The sequence below is a fragment of the Ipomoea nil genome, unplaced genomic scaffold (assembly GCF_001879475.1).
Source record: "Ipomoea nil cultivar Tokyo-kokei standard unplaced genomic scaffold, Asagao_1.1 scaffold2845, whole genome shotgun sequence".
NCBI lineage: Eukaryota > Viridiplantae > Streptophyta > Magnoliopsida > Solanales > Convolvulaceae > Ipomoea > Ipomoea nil.
This window is the reverse complement of record NW_017619273.1, coordinates 1,907,943-1,929,173: the sequence shown is the minus strand read 5'-3', so window position 1 is coordinate 1,929,173 and position 21,231 is coordinate 1,907,943. Positions and strand designations below refer to the sequence as shown.

At 35.2% G+C, this 21,231-nt stretch overlaps 1 protein-coding gene across 4 annotated transcripts; it reads right to left on the bottom strand.

The window, feature by feature from the left end:
• Positions 1 to 861: 861 nt before the first annotated feature.
• On the bottom strand, positions 862 to 20,615 carry LOC109160213 (NAD(H) kinase 1). 4 transcript variants are annotated; one of them, XM_019308447.1, is made up of 13 exons: positions 20,336 to 20,614; positions 19,461 to 19,608; positions 19,254 to 19,373; positions 18,491 to 18,690; positions 18,008 to 18,121; positions 17,570 to 17,664; positions 11,127 to 11,233; positions 10,595 to 10,668; positions 10,085 to 10,163; positions 9,667 to 9,974; positions 8,962 to 9,274; positions 2,374 to 2,376; positions 862 to 874 (listed from the first exon to the last, which is right to left on the bottom strand). In XM_019308447.1, exons 1-11 carry the CDS (start codon positions 20,387 to 20,389, stop codon positions 8,963 to 8,965), a joined length of 1,611 nt encoding a protein of 536 aa, XP_019163992.1. In that variant the 5' UTR covers positions 20,390 to 20,614; the 3' UTR covers positions 862 to 874; positions 2,374 to 2,376; position 8,962. The 4 variants fall into 4 exon arrangements, with proteins under 4 accessions (XP_019163992.1, XP_019163994.1, XP_019163991.1 ...); XM_019308449.1 differs by lacking the exons at positions 862 to 874; positions 2,374 to 2,376 and having other exon boundaries at positions 8,659 to 9,274; positions 18,491 to 18,678; positions 20,336 to 20,615; XM_019308446.1 differs by lacking the exons at positions 862 to 874; positions 2,374 to 2,376 and having other exon boundaries at positions 8,659 to 9,274.
• Positions 20,616 to 21,231: the final 616 nt, after the last annotated feature.

Genomic DNA, 21,231 nt, shown 5'->3' with positions numbered 1-21,231 from the left:
ACTCCAAGCAACTTTTTCAATTAGCTTTTTGAGAAAAAAAAAATTATACCAAACAGCTATCAGCTAACAGCTAATTTACCAAACACTTTTCTACAATCAGCTAATGTTATCAACTATTTATACCCTCTAATTAACACAATCAGCTAACAGCCATTTTACCAAACAGGACCTTAGCCTTTTGGAGTTGCAAAAAGCTAATTAACCAAACATTTATATTGATATTTTAACTAAATCAAACAATTAATAGTGGTCAAATAAGTCAAAATTGACCTATGGACCAATCTTTTACCAAACAAGGCCATTATATTTTTCTCACAAGGGCTTGCTCTCATCACTTGATTCTGTTTCATCCGGCAAGATACAAAAGTTTTTGCACCCGTCACATTTGAGGGTAGGATATGATAGATTAGTTCACGAATAAAGGATGAATATAAAAATTGTGAGGATTGTTAGGAATGATATCATTTGATACAAAAAGATTAGGTGCAAATAGTTTTTTATTTTTTTGAATTGATTTAATCAGCAATTTAATTACCCTTAAAGATAGCTCGTGGACTCACCCAATTAATTTGATGTGGAAGTAATCGGAATGAATGCCCAACATGTTTCCTCCTCAAACTTTTTCTGAGTTGTACTCTTCTGACATGTTCCGTTGCGTCTCATCACTTGCATCCAACACTTTTAATATATATATATATATATATATATATATATATATATATATATATAGACCCAAGATTTATTTTTTATTTAATGTATAAGTACTCCTTAATCTCAAAACTAAGCGTAATTAGAATTTAGAAGATCATGATTTACGATAATATGTATCCCAACTAATAATTTAAATTTTTAATTAAACAAAATGCATACTTCACTTTGATATTAGAATTTATTCCACTAGATGTCCCTTATCTTTGGTGACAATTCCAAATTTAATCCTAACTATTATATTTGTCATTTAACATCCCAGATTATTATTTTTTAGACATTTTTAGTCCTTCTCAATACTTTTCCTATTGTTAGTAATGGCATTTTTGTCTCTTCATATTTTTCTTTTGTTATTTTATTCGGTTTCAACCGGTTTAATTGGTTTAGGACTTTACGAAAAACCAGTTGAAAATATGGTTACTAAAAATCAGATGTTACCTAAAGTGCTAAACTAATTAAACCGGTTGAAACCGAAAAAATAACAAAAGAAAAATATAAAAAGACAAAAATACCCTTACTAAAAATAAGAAAAGTCATGACAAGGACTAAAAGTGTCTAAAAAATAATAGTCTGAGATGTTTAATGGCAAAAATGATAGTCTGAGACTAAATTTAAAATTATCAATAAAGACAGGGGACCTCTGATGGAATTAATTCTAATATCAAAGTGAAGTATGCATGATATTAGGACAGACCACAAAAAAGTTTTGGATTCAAATCACACGCAGTTTGTGATAAAAAAAAAATTATTATAGGAGTGTTTGGTAAATAGTTGTTAGTTGATTGGGTTCGTGAGTTTGACTAGTTGATAACATTAGTTGATTGTAGAAAAGTATTTGGTAAATTAACTGTGAGCTGATAGCTAATTATATGCAAGATAACTTTTTTTTTTTTAAGTTGATCGAAAAAACGGCCAACAGCTTTTTGAATTTTAGTATTTTGAAGCAATAAACTGTTACAAAAAAATTAATTAATTAAACATCATATTGATTGTATAACCAAGTCAAATAACTAATAATGGTTAAATAAGTTAAAAATAACTGATAAGTTAACTATGTTACCAAACATGGTATCTGTTTGTAAAAATAATATTCGGCTGGCATGTGAGAAAGGCGTCTGAAGGGCAATTATAAAATGATTTAGGCCCTGTTTGGTAAAAAATTGGCCTATAGGTCAGTTTTGGCTTATTTGACAACTATTAATTGTTTGATTTAGTTAAAATATCAATACAAATGTTTGGTTAATTAACTTTTTGCAACTTCAAAAGGCTAAAATTCAAAAGGCTACTCCAAGCAACTTTTTCAATTAGCTTTTTTAGAAAAGAAATTATACCAAACAGCTATCAGCTAACAGCTAATTTACCAAACACTTTTCTACAATCAACTAATGTTATCAACTATTTATACCATCTAATTAACACAATCAGCTAACAACTAACAGTTAACAGCTAACAGCCATTTTACCAAACAGGGCCTTAATATTATGTATGAATGTAATTTAATAGTAGCTTAGGTTGAAGAATAGAGGAAGAGAGTGACTTAATGCTTAAAAGTTGTGGGTTTATGGTTGGAAATGTGAGGATTCCAATGAAATTACTAAGAAAATGTTATTTCTTGGTTTGGTTTGGTTCGGTTTGTACGTTATGAAACATCTTTTCGGATAATACAAGCTAAGAAGCCTTAATCAATGATTTTTCTTCTAGAATTTATTAATTTAATTAATTAATTAATCCATCTACTCTTTTCATTGGGTTTCAAGCAATGGTTGTTTATTATTTTAAGATTTGTTGACCTTTTATTTAACTATATATATATATATATATATATATATATATATATATATATATATATATATATTGTTTTAATTTCCCACATTTGTTGAAGTCAACCTCATAATTAACGAAGCAACTGCACATGACAACAATAATTAAATTGTTGAGATGAATCCTTACATTTCATTGTGCCATTATATATATAGAAATTTCTATAATTTATTTCTTGAAGTGGAGGAGAAATTTGTAGTCATTATTTGAGGTTGTACAAATTAAATCTCACATTGCGATTCTAGAGGCAAGGGATCAAACCAAGAAACTAATAAGCTATTTCCTCTAAGAGTCGAACTTATAACTTTGTAATTTGCAAGTCAACGGTCTGACTAACTTAGTTAGAATTAGCACAATACCTAATGTAACTATGTATGGTATACATGATTATATCGAGTAAAGTAAACACCGACAAATTATACCATAAACCAAAGTTCATCTTACATTGTGGACCTTAATTCAAAATGGCATTCATATTATATATCTGTAATTAACCAATTATGAGATTATGTACCTGTAAATTAATATTTTAATTACATGCACAAAATATGAAGTTAAGATATTATGTGTTTATGGTTAACATAATATGTATCATATCATGCGTCATCAATTTATTTACAAGCACATAATTAATGATTAACTGAAAGCACATAATATGTCAACTGTAGACATATAATTTTTTACCCAAGCCCATAGTGCAAGATGAACCACGATCCATGATATAACAATTGGTGAACACCCTTGCCTTTTGGAGCGTTATGTTGTGGACCCGTGTCCACAATGTGCATGGTGGACACGCTATACATTCATAATTTCTATGTTGTAGATTCATAATTTCTATACTGTAAATTCATAAAATTTATAATGTAGATTCATAATTTCTATACTGTACATTCATAATTTATGTACTGTAAATGCATAATTTCTGTACTCACATTCATAATTTTTGTACTGTATATTCAAAATTTCTATACTATAGATTCATAATTTCTATACTGTAGATTCATAAAATTTATAATGTAAATTCATACAGTACAGAAATTATGAATGTGCAAGATAGAAATTATGAATCTACAGTATAGAAATTATAAATCTACAGTTTAGAAATTATGAATCTATAGTTTAGAAATTATGAATCTACAGTATAGAAATTATGAATGTATAGCGTGTCCACCATGACGGGTCCATAGCATAATTTGCCCTTGCCTTTTATGCCAAGTGCAAACATGTATATTGAATTATTAGTTATACCAATTACTATAAGAGCGGGAGTTAACCGTATCTAATATTAGGCATGTGCACAACCCGACCCACCCGACAAAACCGTCCGACCCGACGACCGAGAGAGACCAACCCGGTAATACCTGAACCCGACTCTATACCCGATCCGCGTTTCAAAACGTCGTCGGTTAAGAGGGTTCGGGTGGGGTATGCTAATTTGACAACCGACCCGTCCGAATATTCGAACTATCCTAGGGTTCACAAAGCTATGTACTAAACGACGTCGTTCCATCAAGGTATATATGTATGCGGATGTAGACTTGGTCTTCATTCTCCTTTGCGCAGCTGACCTAGGGTTTGAGATCTCATCTCTCACTCTCTCAGAGTCTTAGTTCTCTCAGTCTCTTGTTCTCACTTCTCATTTCTCAGCGTTGTTCTACCCCTTCTCCGATTCTGTAAATCTGTAAGCTCTAATCTCTTACTCTCTAATCTCTAATCTCTTACTCTCTAATCTGTAATCTGTAATCTCTAATCTCTTAATCTCTAATCTCAGGCTTCTCAGCGTTGCAATCTCTTACTCTCTGTCTCTGAGTGGTGGAAGCCGTGGTGAACTGGTGATTAGAAGTCCTTGTTCTCCGAGGATTATTTGGGAGAAATCAAGTAATTCGTAAACCCTATGTCATATTAAGAAATGTTTGTGACTTTGTGTTATATTATATTATTATGATGATCTGTGGTGAATATTTTGATAAAGCATTGTGAAACCGAAAACCCTAGTTTTATATATCTTGATTTATGTGAGATACTGAGATGTATTGTGTTCTGTCTCTTCTAGTCTTCTGTAACTCTGTGAGAGTGTGATGAATATTTGGTGATATATTCATATATTATGCCATTATTTCATTTATTGGTGGAAGCCTTTTAGAAACTGATTTCTGAATGTTGATTTTGTGAATTCTGGATTTTCTGCCTTGTAAATTTGTAATCTCCCAATCCGAGTTAAAGGCTTAAATGTGAAATCTCCAGTGTTGGAATTTCTATTTATTGGTGGAAGCCCTTAACAATTAATTCAAATCCAGATAATGATGAACTGGAGTGAGTTCCTGAATCTGGATTTGTTTGTATAATTGTATATGTTATTATCTTTATGGATGTATGACCCTTAATTGCTAATTGTTAAATCTGGAGAAATGATGACACAAACTACTGTGTCTGATTCTGAATTTCTTTGTATGTTTAATTGTTTATTATGTGGTTGTTCTAGTGTTCTGTCACACTCTCACAAACTGAAAAGTGAAAACTGGTGCCCATGTTTGTAGATGGATAGTGCCACCCAAATGACTCAATATGGACTTCCACCCTCAACTGAGGAGGGGCATGGAGGAGTAACCCAAGACACTGAGACAAATGCTCCTCAGCAGCCTGAGGTTAATCATGTTGTTCCTGCGAAGAAGAGGAAGAATGTTGAGTCTAGATCTAAGGCCTGGGAACATTTTGAAAAGATCTTTGATTCTGAAAACAAAGTAATAAAGGGGAAATGTCTATACTGTGCTAAAGTCTATCAATGTGAGAGTAAAAAGCATGACACTACCTCTTTAAAAAATCATATGGTTACCTGTCTAAAAAATCCACATTCTAAGGAGACTAGGCAGTCACTGCTTACTTTCACTGTTGTGACAACATTTGATACTCGGGGGGTTCTGAAGGGGTTGTTGAGGGAGTTAGGGACTTGGGTTTTCAATCAGGAAGTCATTAAGAGGGCATTATGTGAGATGATAAGTATTGATGAGCTTCCATTTAGGTTTGTGGAGGGGCAAGGGTTTAAAAGGTTTATTTTGGTTGCTTGCCCTAGATTTTGTATACCTTCTAGGTGGACAATTTCAAGGGGCATTTACCAAATTTACCTTGATGAAAGATTAAACCTTAAGATGATGTTTAGACTTAACACTCAAAGGGTTAGTTTGACTACTGATACCTGGACCTCTGTGCAGAGGATCAATTATATGTGCATTACAACCCATTTCATAGATGATCAGTAGAAGCTGAATAAGAAAATCATATCCTTTATCCTTATTTCTTCTCACAAGGGTGAGCATATAGCTAAGGCATTAGAGAGTTGTTTGATTGACTGGGGGATTAGGGATGTTTTTTCTGTCATTGTAGATAATGCTTCTTCCAATGATACTGCTATGGGGTTTTTTAAAGTCCAAATTGTTGTCTTGTGGTGCAACCACTGTTAGGAGTAAGTACATTCACATGAGGTGCATAGCCCACATTTTAAACTTGTTGGTCCAGGATGGGTTAAAATTTGCAGATAGTTCTGTTAAGAAGGTGAGGAATTCTATTAGATAGATGAGGAACTCACCTACAAGACTCAAAAAATTCAGAGATCTTGCAGAACTGCTTGGGGTGGAAGCAAAAAGTTCTTTATAAATAGATGTTCGAACAAGATGGAACAGCACATACATGATGCTTAGCACTGCCATACAATACAAGGCTATGTTTGATGCATATTCATTGAATGAGCCCTCATTTGCTGCTGATCTAGGTGATTATGTCCCTTCTTTCTTGACTGGACATCTGTTGAATGCTTGGTAGTTCTGTTGAAAAGGTTTTATGGGATGAAAGTTAGAATCTCTGGTTCTCTAACAGTTTCTTCAGTGAGATATCTGATTTGAGTTGCATGTTGAGTAGCATGATTGTTGCTGGTAGTGCTACAGAGGTAATGAAAAATCTTATTTTTGATTTTATCATTTTCAGTGGTTAATCTGATTATTTATGAATTTGTGTTTGGCTATTTGTATTTAATTCATTGTTTTCTTAGGTTATAGGATCCCAAATGAAAACTAAATTTGAAAAGTATTGGGGAGATCCTGAAAAAATGAATTCCTTGATCTTCTTTGTCAATATCTTGGACCCAAGAGATAAGTGGGAATATATGTCATACCAGTTTGAGGAACTGTATGGTAAAGATAATGGGAAGAAGTGTTTAGAGAATGTCCAAGCTACCATGGTAGAATTGTTTGGTGACTATGCAGCAACCTACTCTGTCAATGTGCAACAATCATCTTCTGATTCATCTTCTGGTAGCCAACCAGATGTGTCTCCTGTCCAGTCTCATACCACAATTGGTAGACCTCAAAATATGTTAAAGAACAAACTAAAAAGGCAAAAAATGGAGGCTAGTGGAAGCTATAAAGAAACAGAGCTTCAAGTCTATTTAAGTGAAAAAATTGTGGATGACACTCCTGACTTTGATATTCTTAGGTGGTGGAAGCTAAATAGTGAGAGGTTTCCTACTCTCTCCAAAATGGCAAGGGATATCCTAGTAGTTCCTATTTCCACTGTTGCCTGAGAAAGTACATTTAGTACTAGTGGGAGGGTATTAGATGCATTTAGGAGTTCTTTAACTCCTAAAATTGTGGAGGCCCTAGTATGTGCACAAGACTGGATGAGGTTACCAAATCAACCGGTTAAGGTTGAGGAAAATATTGATGATGTTGAAAAGCTTGAACAAGGTAATTTATTTAAATTTTTCATTCTGTTTTTACCTTTTTAAATTTGCATTCAAATTCTAATTTTATTTATTTTTATTTGCAATTTGCAGACTTGGCTACAGGAGTAAGTCGAATTGGAACCACAGGATCTGGGGCTGCTGGTTTTCCCCTTCCTACCATTTCTGTAATGTTTTATTTACATATTCACTAAATTCTGATTTTATTTTCAATGAGGAAAAGTGGATTAAGGAGCAAGGTTATGGATTAATGGCTTGGTAACTAACTAACAATTCAATTGTTGGATTTGTTGCTGCCTATGATAAGTATGATCCCACCAGGTATAAGTGAATATAACTGTATCAGCCTACTGCCTATATGAATGTCATCTCATCTGGTAATAACAGTCACTCTACCTTAGTCACTTATTCTCAAGTTCTCAGTATGTTATTTCTCTTTACTGATTTGGCTTAGTCACTTATTCTCAAGTTTTCAGTATGTTATTTCTCTTTACTGATTTGGCTATGATGATGCTTCCACCATTGTCTGAAATGGTTTTGGGTTGGTATGTTGCTCATTAGTTTTGGTTCGCATAATTGCATTCCAATCCTGAAAGTAGCAATTTGCCCTCAATCTTACTTTGACATGAAAACATAGCAATCTGAGCCTTCCATAGTTCCATTTTTCTGCCCAACATCCCCAATCCCCAAACTGTTTAATTGGTTATATTTAATTTGTGTTTTGTCTTTACACACTTACACAGGAATATCATGAAAGCTGAATAGATGATAGCCTGAGGCCTGAATGCCTTATATAGGGATTATGGAATTTTTGTTCACAGGAAGATGATGATTGATGAATGCTGATATTTGAATTTTTTGTCATTATCAGTTTATCATGTATGAGTTGAATGTCAGAATGCATGATTCAATGATTGTATAAATCATTTTGCATTTTTGTCATTTGTAACTTGTAACTAAGTAACTTTGTATAGTTGAATAGTTCCATCTTTAGAGTCAGACTTCAGTATCTTGTATGCAACTAAAGGCTTTTACAAGATATGAAGTCTTGACATTTTACATTTTTACCAGGCTGCCCAGGCATTAGTTATTGACTTATTTGGGATATCCATTTGATGATTTGATATGGCATTTTAACTAGTTTTTTACTTAAGTTTGTTGAATATTAAATCTGAATTTACCCGAGCTGATATCCAAACCGTCCGATATCCGAATCACAAAAACCCGAAAGGAGTATAGTCCAAAAAATAGTCAAATAGGACTTAGATTTTGAAAACCGAAATCCGATCGGGTGGACTAATCCGGAAACCGAACCGTCCGAACCCAACCGTGCACAGGCCTGTCTAATATAACCTATTATACCTAAAGGCTTATACAAAAAATTACAGGTATTCTTCAGCACTGTAAAAATTCCCTATTTCACTTGTTAAAAAGTACAGTAAATAATTTAGTCTTGCTCCAATCTATTTCTACACACCCAAACCAAAAAGATGTAAAAACTTTTACAAATATTAATTATGCTAAGGCAAGGAAGGTGCAGAATGGCATAGCTATGTAATAACTTCATAGCTAGGCTACTACAAATTAACTTCATTTTCTTTTACTATTGTTATGCTCCTGTTTACACTATATATATAAGAGGATAGTCTGACGGAGTCATGTCAGATAATACTACCAATTTTCTGCGTACAGCGCACTTCAAAGAGATTCCCGAGGGCCATCAAAAGATTGAGTCTTCCTCAGGTTCCAATGGAGGCCGTCATGGATGCTGCGTAAGAAGTCAGTGGTTGAATCAACTTGACAAGCAGTTGGGACCGGCCAAGGCGCCATGCTACAGATAAGTGCATCACCGGGTGCCAGTCGTTTTCTGTCTTTGCCATCAAATGATGCCCAAGCATGGCCCCTGCTATTGAATGGCACCACCACTCGAATGGTCACGTGCTCAGGTAAGATCAGAGGCCTGAAGGATAGGGAATGCGGGCAGATTGGTGTGAACAGGATGCCAGGTACCTGGAATCAGATAGATATACAGCTTCAAATAAATACTCAAAGTGGATTTTGCAGTACAGACGAGAATGTCTAAACAGACATCAATCACAAAGTAATCCAGAGGATCATTTAAAAAAAAAAAAAAAAAAAAAAAAAAAAAAAAATCATTCAGATGGGTAACTTTCATGTTCTATCATCATTATTGTTTTTGTTATTAACTGGTGACACAAAGTAGAAAGAGCTTTCAAGAATAACATAACAAAAATTCAACCTATGCAAATATATTCAAGCTAAGAAAGATATTTGCCACCCTTGAAGAAAATCATTTCCGTGGAATGGCAGTGTATTCATGCAAAGCTAACAAGAAGCAACAGAGTAAAGCATGCACAACCAATAGTTGGAAGTGGTTATACCTGAGGATGAACCATAGACCCTCCTGCTGCAAGTGAATAGGCAGTGCTTCCAGATGTTGTAGACAAAATTAAACCATCCCCTTGTACACAGGTGACAAATGAGTTGTCACAATAACATTCTAGGTTTGTGAGAAATGATGAAATCCCACGGTCAATCGTAACCTCATTGAGAACAAGCATAGGCCCTTCTGTTTCAAATTCATTTTTAGCAGTATCTCGGATCACATGGCATTGCAGTCGATGCCTTAATGTGATGTTAATGGGACCTCGAAGAATTGAACTTAAGTATTGCCTATAATGTTCGCTATCTAAAAGATGTTAAGGTAACTGGAAACATAAGGTGGAGAAGCTATCACTTTGAATATATGTAAGTCACAACAACTTTAATGTCTTTGCTTCAAAAATTAGAGAAGGATACAGAAAGGGGTCATGAAGCCCAGAGAGCCTAAAGAAAATGAAACAACTGGTGGAACAGGGCCTTTGAACATTGATGCTGCCTGCATGCAATTCAGACCATATCAGAGGAGAAAATGATAACAGCTAAAGACAATTTTTTTAAAAATAATAATAATAATGGAAAGGGAAAAGAAGATAGAATACAAATATAGCACTTAACTATAAATAGAATTTCTTTTCAAGCTTAGGTAGCAAGACATGATTTTTTTCAGCTTAACCATTTCTAGTCAACACTTCAATACCACAAACTATAAGTTACAGAGTTAACCTAGTAGGCAGCACAAAATTTGCGAATGAAGTCTTTTGTCCACATATATAGATTAATAATACCTAATGCGTAAACACACACACACAGACAAACAAGAAAGCCAAAATGCTAGATGAACTAGAGATATTAAGGGAACGATTGTTTTAGTGCTTCAAGCAGTTTCATGAGAAGGAAAAGACAAAAGTCAGTGCATCAGCCACATACCCAAAGGACAGTCCCATCTCCACCAAGAGTAACAACAAGATCAACTTTGGTGTGCAGAAGCGGAATTTCCTCGTCTGGAGTAACAAGCACAAACAAGATCACTTTATCAATGCTTTAACACAACTCAGGACAACAACTTTCAACTGCAATGTATGACATAGAATGACAGCAAACATCTATCAAGTGCAGAAAAATCATTACAACTACTGACCTAAAGAACTACAAAGAGAAGGTATGATGTTTTTGTCTTGGAATAGTTAAGAGTATTCCTAAATTGCCTTTTGTAAAGTTTCTTGCAACTGCTTGGCAGTTACGTGAGTGAATCCTTCAGCTCAATAAACGGAAATTGTTTGCAGTTCTCAGCCAGTATTTTTATCACAATAACTGTGGATGCTATTGGGTTTGGGTATAGATAGATATATAAATTGGCAGAAGAAACATCAATTGCAGAGTTCATATTATCTGTACTTACTTTTTTGAAGACAATTTTCCAACATGTACTCGCTAAAATTTAACAGATCATAGAACTTACCATCCTCCCATGTCTGTACAAAGTTGTAGTACGATAACTCTGATAAAAGTTCAGCTCTTACTCGTGGTTCAACAAAAATGTTCAAATTTTTCTGCTCCTTCAACCATCTGAAATCCAAACAAAACATTATACAGCTTAAATAGATTGAAACCCAGATAGCACCAATTAAAACTGCACAAGAATTTAAACAGAAACAATGCCCTTTTAGTTTTACTCTGTGCATGTGTCAGAGAGGGATACACATACACTCCCCCACGTTTAAGACCAAATGGTGAAAATGCTCTGTGAGTTGTGAGCACGCTTTGCCTATTCATATTCTAATGCAGGTGATCATGAATGGCATTTCCCGTTAGTGGCCAACAATTTGATGGAATTAAAATTGAACTAAGAGAAATCTGTGTATGATGCCAACAAACCCCAAACTAAAAAATAAAATTAAAAAAAATAAAATAAAGATGGTGAAAAAGGGGAGTTTGAATGTCATCCATTTTCCTCTCTACATCCGTTCTCTCATTTGGCACCCAATAACTCTGTTTTAATGACTTGAAATAAATATCACAAAGACAGTTTGATTACATGGCTGAAGGCCTGAAGTTTATAACATTATTCATATTTGCAAAAGAAACCTATGTAACATACTTGGTATCAATCATTTGGGTTTTTAGATCCTACCCTAGCCTACAAAGCACATAGAAAAAAGGTGTGCTGTAAGTATTCTAAAGGCATTTCATCAAGCTCTCCACTTCTTCCAGAGGAAACCAACCATTTGATGAAGAAAGATAAAGAGACAAAGATGTCTTTTTTATAGGTAAAAAGTACTTTGCCATATACTCCAGAGGAAAGAGTAACTGCTAATGTGGTACAAAAAAGAAACAGTCAAGCACAAAAGTAATAAGCATATAAAAAAAAGAGTGCAACCCATGCACAACCATGTTTACTGTTAGAAGAAACAAGACTGTCTGCATGTTCTTACTGCAGTGGAGAAATTTTACATATAATGGCTTAATGATACTCATTAGCCGAGTCCCCACTCAATGGTGGAAATCAACCTTTGAAGGAAGAAAGAGAGACAGAGAATGCGGAACATACATTTTTGTTAGAGGAGAAGTTTCTAGGGAAATTGACAAAAATGGGAAGATTTGGTGAGGCACGAACAAAAACAGAAAACTTTAAAATATGGATAAAAATGGACAAAACTAGTTTGGGAATGCGTTTTGAGTCAAAGTATGTTAGAAACACATTTGGGAAATGCGTTTGACAAAATTTAAAAACCAATAATCCTGGATATTTCTAGGAAGTACTTTCATTCAAACACCTATTTGGGAAATGCATTAACATAAATTTAATTCCCAAAAATATACCATGTATTTGTATTTAGGGTTTATTTTTTATTTTGTATCTTTTAATGCCAAACACATTTCCCAAATGTGTTTGACCATACAAATTATTCTTCCATATTCCCTCAGTATTCTTCTCTGATCTGCCTCTGCTTCTCGACTTTTCTCAGTGTATTGCAATGTTGAAAAAGACGTTAGGTGCCCGATTTTTTTCTTTTTTATTAAGGGTATTAGCCAAAACGACGTCGTTTTGGCGAATAACCTTAAAAAAAAAAAAACAAAACAAAACAAAACAAAAAACAAAACAAAATAAAAACAAAAAACATAACAAAAAAAAAAGGGTTCGGCCGCCTAGGCGCCTGGCAGCGGAGGAGGCCGATTCCGGCGTTCCTCGACACGGCCGGCTGCCACCTAGCACCTAGGCGCAATTTTTGCAACCATGGTGTATTCTCTTCATCAGTTTGCCTCTGTCAAATAAATCAAATGGTTGACTTGAATTATTTACATTTGAGAATTTATACGGGCAACAGATTTTCCTCTTAGCTACTACAGCATGTTCCTCAATGTATTTGAATTCTTGGAAATTCTAAAGCTTCAATTGTTATAAGATACTAGTATCCCATATATCCTTGAATATGTGAAGGAGATAATCTCAGTTACTGCACTGCACACAAATTTCTTCAGGCTCACAAGTGGTCCTCCATAGTGGAGAAGCATATGGAGAATCGGAGAAGAATATTGAGAGAATACTAAAGGAAACACATTTGGGAAATGGTTTGGCATTAAAAAATAATACCCGGTACTATAATAGTAAAATAAACGGTAAATAGAGGTATACGATGTATTTCTGGGAATTACATTTTATGTCAAATGCATTTGGAAAATGCGTTTGACATAAAATTTACTTCCCAAAAATATCTAGGAAATTTGCTTTGCAATTATGTCAAACTGATAAGGCACCAAAACGTTGGATTGTTTATTCACGAAGAAAGAAAGAAAATCAGGACACAAATGGAAAGGCAAATCAGCCAGTCAATCAAGCACCAGAATATAAGGACACAAATGGAGCGTAATTCATGGGATGGATTGCTTAATTGATGTTGTTTACTTAATTTCTACACGGTATTAGACTATAAATAAGGAGCCTCCCCTAGTGTGGAGGGCATCGAATAATTCTGAGGAAATAGTAGCTATTGTAGTTGGACAAGGAATTATCCCTGAGCGACTCCGAGTATAGGTGTCATGATATGTTCACGAGTTATACTCCTCATTATGGGCCTATGAGAGATAGAGTTTGAGCAGTTGGTTTTGTTCTTCCCAATTGTGAATAAGGAAAAACAGAATGAGAGAAGAGAGAGTTGGAGGAAGAGACTTCCCTTTGATTTTTATTCAAATTCCAACTTACTAAGACAATCTAATATTCTCCCTATATATAGGAGTTAAAAGCTTAAGACATAAAGGAAACAATATTCTAAAATATGGTTACTTAAAGTAAAAAGGCAACTACTAATAAACTAGGAAATAAGATAACTAAACTGATTTTAGCAGATTGGCAGCCCATGATCTGTATTGTATCATTACACCCTTCCTGGAGATCAAGCTTGTCCTCAAGCTTGAAGCAGGTGACAACGTTCAGGTTGAATTTAGGTGATTCCATCGCGTGCGTTCAAGCTTAATTCAGGGACGTCCTCCGTGGATGCAAGCACACCAGGCGGTTCTTCACTATCTTCTAATGCCCACAACATAAAAAGGTGGCGGCATTTATGACCCGGAAAAAAATTTTCATCACAGTTGTAGCATAAGTTTTTGGCCATGCGCTCGGCCTTCTGTTCGGGTGTGAGGAATTTAAATTTGGGTTGTTGCGGGTTGAGTGATGGACGTATGGGTAATGGAACACAGGCGGATGACGGGGTATTTTGTGTACTGGTTTGTGGAGGGGCAAGCTTGGATGACAAAAGGCCAACAAGAGGCACTTGCGGGAAAAATCCCTGGCTGTGTTGATGGCTTCATTCGTGTTGTTGGTTTTGTGCGCTCCACATATATACGGATTATTTCATCTAATCCGCAGGTAAACAGATCCACTCGCTGGTTGGGTTATACTGTACCTGCCCTCACTAACAGCGTGCGAAATTCTTTGACATACTCGTCGATATGTCTTCCTGCTTGAAACAGTTGTTTAAGTACACCTAAAGCATTAATGCTGCGTGGTGGCCCGAAGCTGAGACAAGAATCTGTTTTGAAGGCAGCCCATGAGGGAAACTTCATCAACTCTGTTTCAGAATGGTACCATAATTGGGCTTCTCCAATCATATGGTGTGCGGAAAAATTTATCCGATCTGAGTCCGGAATGTTGGCATTCCGGAAATAGGATTCACAACGTAGCAGCCATGCACTGGGGTCTTCATCTCCAGAGAACAATGGAAAATCCATTTTAGCATATTTAATGAGGGAATGGTGATCGCCTGGTGGTTCCTGGATGAAGGAATCCCCTTCAAGTTGGTGCATTGTTTCTGATTCAGCTTCGGAGACTGGCGTTTTGTGTTAGAGAAAAGAACAATGATGTATTTTTATTGACTAGAAACTGAAATAAAGAAACAGGAAATCACAAGGCTTTCCCCAACAAGAGTTTTAGGCTCTTGCCTAGCTACTAAAGCTTAAAGACTAAGGATAAAGATTGGCTGATTTACTCTCATCTTGAGGTTCTAATTTATAGTGCTAGGAAATAAATAATTATAGAAAATGAGATATTGTTGATATGATTGTGCCTTTGATTTTATTCTTGTCAAATCCCTTTCCTTATGTATTCTGATTTGCCTGATTTTCTTCATTCCTTTTTCTGAGTAAACTATCTCTTATTTTGGGCGCGTATCATTTTGCCCTGAGCAATCAAAAGTTGTTTCATCATTCTCTCCAAATTAACCAAGGAAGCTACCTGTTGGTGTTGAGTTGCAGATAGGGAAGCCATTGTAGAAGAGAGGTTCTCAATTTTGTCGATATGAGCTTCCATGGAACGAACAGATTTCTTCAGCGCTTTAAAAGCATCATATGTGATGGTATTGCCCATAAAGCCGGCAACGGGAACCAAATTGATATGTTCACGAGTTATACTCCTCGTTATGGGCCTATGAGAGATAGAGTTTGAGCGGTTGGTTTTGTTCTTCCCAATTGTGAATAAGGAAAAACAGAATGAGAGAAGAGAGAGTTGGAGGAAGAGACTTCCCTTTGATTTTTATTTAAATTCCAACTTACTAAGACAATCTAATATTCTCCTTATATATAGGAGTTAAAAGCTTAAAAAACAATATTCTAAAATATGGTTACTTAAAGTAAAAAGGCAACTACTAATAAACTAGGAAATAAGATAACTAAACTAATTTTAGCAGATTGGCAGCCCATAATCTGTATTGTATCATGTCTTCACCGGGCTACCTCGATCTAATGGGTTAGATTGCATTTGGGTCGTCGTCGTCAACCGTTTCACTAAATATGCCCATTTTGTGGGCTTACTACACCCATTCACCGCTAAGTCTCTAGCCAAACCTCTTTGCAAAGGAGATTGTCTGTTTACACGGGGTACCACATTCAATAGTGAGTGATCAAGACTTTGTTTCTTAAGAAACTTCTTTATTCCTTAACCGGTGCCTAGAACAATATTTGCGGATTTAGCGTACGAACAGCCCAAACAATGGGGACGATACCTTCATTGGGCTGAGTATTGGTACAATATTCATTTCAAAGCTCCACCGGGTTGTCTCCCTTTCAAGTTGTGTATGGTCGACCCCCTCCAAAACTACATCAATATTTACCAGGAGAATTCAAGGTAGCGGCAGTGGCCAAAGAGCACAATGATAGGAATGAGCTACTAAGACAACTTCCTTAAAATTTGGAATCAGCAAAACACCGTATGACCATAGTGGCAAATGCTAGGCAGCAGGACTTGCAGTTTGAGAAAGGTGACAAGGTTGAACTGAAACTCCAACCACATTGCCAATCATTGGTCCAACATCGCATACACCAAAATCTTGCTCCGTGGTACTATGGGCCATATACTATTGTGAACAAGTTAAGTGCGGTTGCATACAGACTGTCACTACCAACTTCAACTAGAGTGCACCTAGTATTTCATGTATCTCAACTAAGGAGGATTACAGGCAACCACCCTATGATCACCTTCCTGAGGACATGGCGGTAGATGAACAAGGCTATATTCCTAAAGATATTCTTGCAACTCATCAGCAGAATGGGGTGCCCCAAATTTTGGTACGGTGGGAAAACCGGCCACAAGATGACCCCACTTGGATGAATGTTTCTGATTATCGAGGTCAATTTCCTCACTCCAACCTTGGGGACAAGGCTGCTTCATGGGTGGGCAGCAGTGATAAGGCACCAAAACATTGGATTGTTTATTCGTGATTCACGAAGAAAGAAAGGAAATCAAGACACAAATCGAAAGGGAAATCAACCAGGCAATTAAGCACCAGAATTGCAAGACACAAATGAAGCGTAATTTCATGGTATAGAAGTAGAAATCAGGAGAAGACAGATTGCTTAATTGATGTTGTTTACTTAGTTTCTACACGGTAGTGCGGTACTAGAGTATAAATAGTAGCTATTGTAGCTGGGTAAGGAATTATCCCTGTTGGACGGTACTCTTTTGTATCCTTGTTGGTTTCATTCACTATATGTCACCTATGTTTGTTTCTTCTTCATCTGCTCTTTACTCCAACACAAACACATTTAGGAAATGCATTTCTTACACTTCGATTCAAATGCATTTCCCAAACTTTTTTTTCCATTTTTGTCAAGATTTCAAAATCTTCCCATTTCAATCAATTTCCCAAAGTTACTTTAGTGTACCATGTATCCCTCAGAGGAAAGAGTAAGTATCAGCATGCATAGAAGAGGAGCACAAACCATGCACAACCATGTTAACTATAAGAAAGAAGAGACAAGGCTCACACTTGCGTATTCTAACTGCAGAGGATGATATTCAAATATTTATGGCTTTAAGAAAACATTAGCCTAGTCCACCAAAATGTTGGAATAAAACTTCAGGTGGTCAACAAGTTACAAAAGAACAAAACTTTGGATGTCAATATGTCATACCTAACCATTTCCAAGCACAGCATTCGAACTGCAGCTGAATTTGGTTTTGTCAAAATAAGTACTGTTTGGGGGGGAGATTCCCACTTCAAAGAAATCTGAAAAGAGCATCTGGTCGTATTAAGTTTCTGTATGTTGTTAAAAAGTAAGAAAGCAGAAGGCAAAACATGTAAAAGTAGTTTGAATACTAAACAATCAGAACAAGATAACAATTGGAATGGACAAAATAAGTACCAATAGCAACTTATTGGAGTTACCTAAACACAGGCTTCAGCACAACCCTAAAACTAGTCTAATTAATATTAAATTTCTGTCTGTTGTCAATATGTAAAACAGCAAGCCAAAAAAAAAAAAAAAAAAAAAAGAGTAAAAGTTACTGAGTATAATACTGACCAATTAGAACAATATAATAATTTAACAATTGAGAGTTGAATAAAAAACCTGTTTACTGCTGCGTTCTGCAGTAGTTATATTCCCCTTTTCAAAGGAGACAATATCATGTTTATGCTGATTACTTTTTTCTCCTTTGCAACACCATGATAACTTAAATGAAGCCTGTTTTTCAACAAAAAAATTTAGTTAGTGTTACATAAGCCAAGACCCAAAGAAAAGAGGGAGAGAGATTATATATATATATATATATATATATACACCTCAATATTATCAAGTAATATATTCTGAGAAAATAACAGCCAAAATAATCAGCAAAAGTTGCAAAAAGGAAAACATTATGCTTGTTGACAAGATCACAGCTGAAAATCTTTTATGATAACAACAGCTCTAAATCATAGTTGAGTGAAGATGGACTTTAGAAAGCAAAAACTATAGTTCCAGTTCTTGAATTTCAAGTGCCTTATGAGATAAAAGTTTGAGACTAATAACCAAAATACACTACTTGACTGGGCATAGAGAAAATGTGTCTACCTTTCTCATCATTTTGCGTGGGAGAACATTGGTATCACAGTCAGGTTCCCCATTTCGAAGAACTTCATGAGAGCAAATTCCATTCTCTGCACAGCACCTTTCAGATTTCTCAGCAGTTACATCTGATTGAACAGGCTGGTCTGTCAACTGTTTTAATCTTCCATCCTTATGCTCAACATTATGCTTTTCTGAAAACAATGCTGCAAATCAAGTCAACATACTTCAGAATAATACTTTGGTAAAATATTACAACTAAATGATACATTCTTGCCTCGGAAACAAATGTTTTTGAAACTCTTTTGGGGCGTTAAAATACAAGGTAGGAGGATCAGTAATCATGAATTTAATTTAGTTTCTGGACACTATTCAACTTCTTTCTGGTTTTGTTTCATGGATTAGTGTTAGGTGGCCCTTTTTTATTTCTGGGGGACCTCCTCTTCTGTTGTTGCTTATCCTCAATCCATCCATTTCTGTTGTCTTTTAAACTCAATCCATGTAGAGAAAGAAGAGATTAAGCTAATTGTCAACAAAATGGGCCATATATCACTTGCACAGCCTAGCAGAGTATATTATCAAAAATCAAAATGACCACTAATGTAATAATGCCCATTACTGAAGAAGAGAAGTGGAACTTCTTCCTTATGAATTAATAATATTGAGCATATATAGCAGACAGAGAAGTCATCAATGAATTTTATCATTTAATGTACAAGCACATGTTACATTGTTCTGCAGATGCAAGATAATATTATATGCATAATACCTTTTTGCTCCAACTGCTGATTACGCTCCCTCTCTAGTTCATATCTGCGTTTCCACTCAGTGGCCTCAGCTTGAGCAGAAGCCTTTCCATCTGCGGCTCGCCTTAATGTTTTAGCAACAGCTAACAAATTGAAGAATTAAAATATTAGATTCTAATATTATGTAGCATATTTTAACTACCTATTTTTATGATAATGAGATAACATACTTCTTAAAGCCTCAGAGAACTCAATAAGATGATCATCAATTCCATCAACAAGAGGTTGCTCTATAAGTTCCTGTACAGCCCTCTCCGAGTTCAAGAGAGAAAATGACTCACTATGCCCATTCTCTGTCTGGAAAAGGATTGCATTTCCCTATTTACAGGTAGTAGTGTAAATGTATAATAAACTCAAGATAATAAATTGCATAAATCAAAGTAACAAAGCAACCCAACACTACTGCTCATAAAAACCATTTGGAAATGCATTCACTGCAATTGCACACTAATTAATGACAAAATAACTGTCAAGAAGATAAGAAGGCAATTATATGTGCAGCAAGTTCACATTTTATTTAAGAGTTATCCTAGGTGTCCCTGCAAATTTTACTCCATTTTTATACATTGATGCTAGGGGATCCACTTTGTTTTTTTTTTTTTAATTTACTTTTTTAACTTTTCAACTCATCAGAATCAGGAAGTATATAAATGGAGTAAACCTTGTTGAGATATGTAGCATTTTCCCAGTAGCCTACCCATTCCATGGCAGAGAAGATTTGATCAGCAACTAACAAAATCATACAAAGCTCCCAACCACCACTCATCAAACCAATAAATTCAATTGATCCCAATCAACCGAGAAAATAAAAAGACCAAAATATCAGAACAAAACACATACACCCCCGAAAAAAAGTATATTTTCAAGAAAAACGGAAATCAAACAGTTACAAACCACCCATGATCAGCACAAAAAGTGAACAATTCAGCAAAATTGGGAAATTTAATTCACGGAATAAAACCCTAATTCTACGAATAACGGTAGCGATGAACGAAAGGAAAGTAAAAATGATATATATATCTCAAAGGAAATCAGAGATACGGACATGGGAGGATACATTGGAGGTGAAGTTGCTTGGAGACATAGAGCTCTGTTGCATAGTTCGAAAGATGAGCGAAAGATCAGAAGACTGAATCTTTTGGCGCTCAGTTTCTTCCGATTCTCTGTGTGCCTCCAGAGCTGCTTCTTAAGCGACGGAAAACTTGAAAGAAGAATGGAGGTGTCTTCCCATTTTTATCAGTTGGAAATGGGGAGGAGAGAGAGAGAAGACAGAGACAGGATTTGAATCGGTTGTCCGGAATCTAGTGAGAGAAAGAGAGTATACTTTTTTTGTTTTCTACCCCAAATTTCACATTAGTCGTTTACTGTACTCGCATCTTGAATGAGTGAATCATCTGAAGAGGGTAAACTCGCAAATGCAGGGTGTATATTAAATAAATTTATTTTTGTAAATTATATTAGAAAATTTTTATACAATAAATTTGGTCGAAATAGTGTTTAATATAATTAAATTTGTGACTTTGTGATACGAAAATTAGTTATGCTTCAGTAACCCAACAACTCTTTTAATTTATTGCTAAATTTTAAAAATCATCTTGTTCAATTTGAAAAGTTCACACAATGTTGGTGTCATATGAATTTGTTGCCTTTTTATTATACAATAATGTTTATGATTTATAATAAATTGATAATTAGGACCAACGACTATGTAATTGATTATATATTTCTTATCATTCCAAATAGGTGGTCACATATTCGAACTCTAATGGTAGGGGCATTGATTTTGTATATATTCTGTACTTTCTTAAATATTTTTAGTCCAAAGAATCTAAGTCTCTCATTCTAAATGGATGGTCACATGTTCGAATCCTAACAGGGCGTTTGGTTGGAGCAAGGAATTGTAATTTCATGGGAGTTGAATTACTGGAAATAAAGTAGGAA

Excerpts from the sequence above, each read along its gene's own strand:
- LOC109160213 (XM_019308447.1), bottom strand. The coding sequence starts at position 20,389 with ATGCAACAGAGCTCTATGTCTCCAAGCAACTTCACCTCCAATGTATCC. Across the intron at positions 10,669-11,126 it reads TGTACAGACATGGGAGGATG|ACGAGGAAATTCCGCTTCTG; the intron begins GTAAGTTCTATG and ends TTGTTACTCCAG. Across the intron at positions 9,275-9,666 it reads GGTCTATGGTTCATCCTCAG|GTACCTGGCATCCTGTTCAC; the intron begins GTATAACCACTT and ends ATCTGATTCCAG.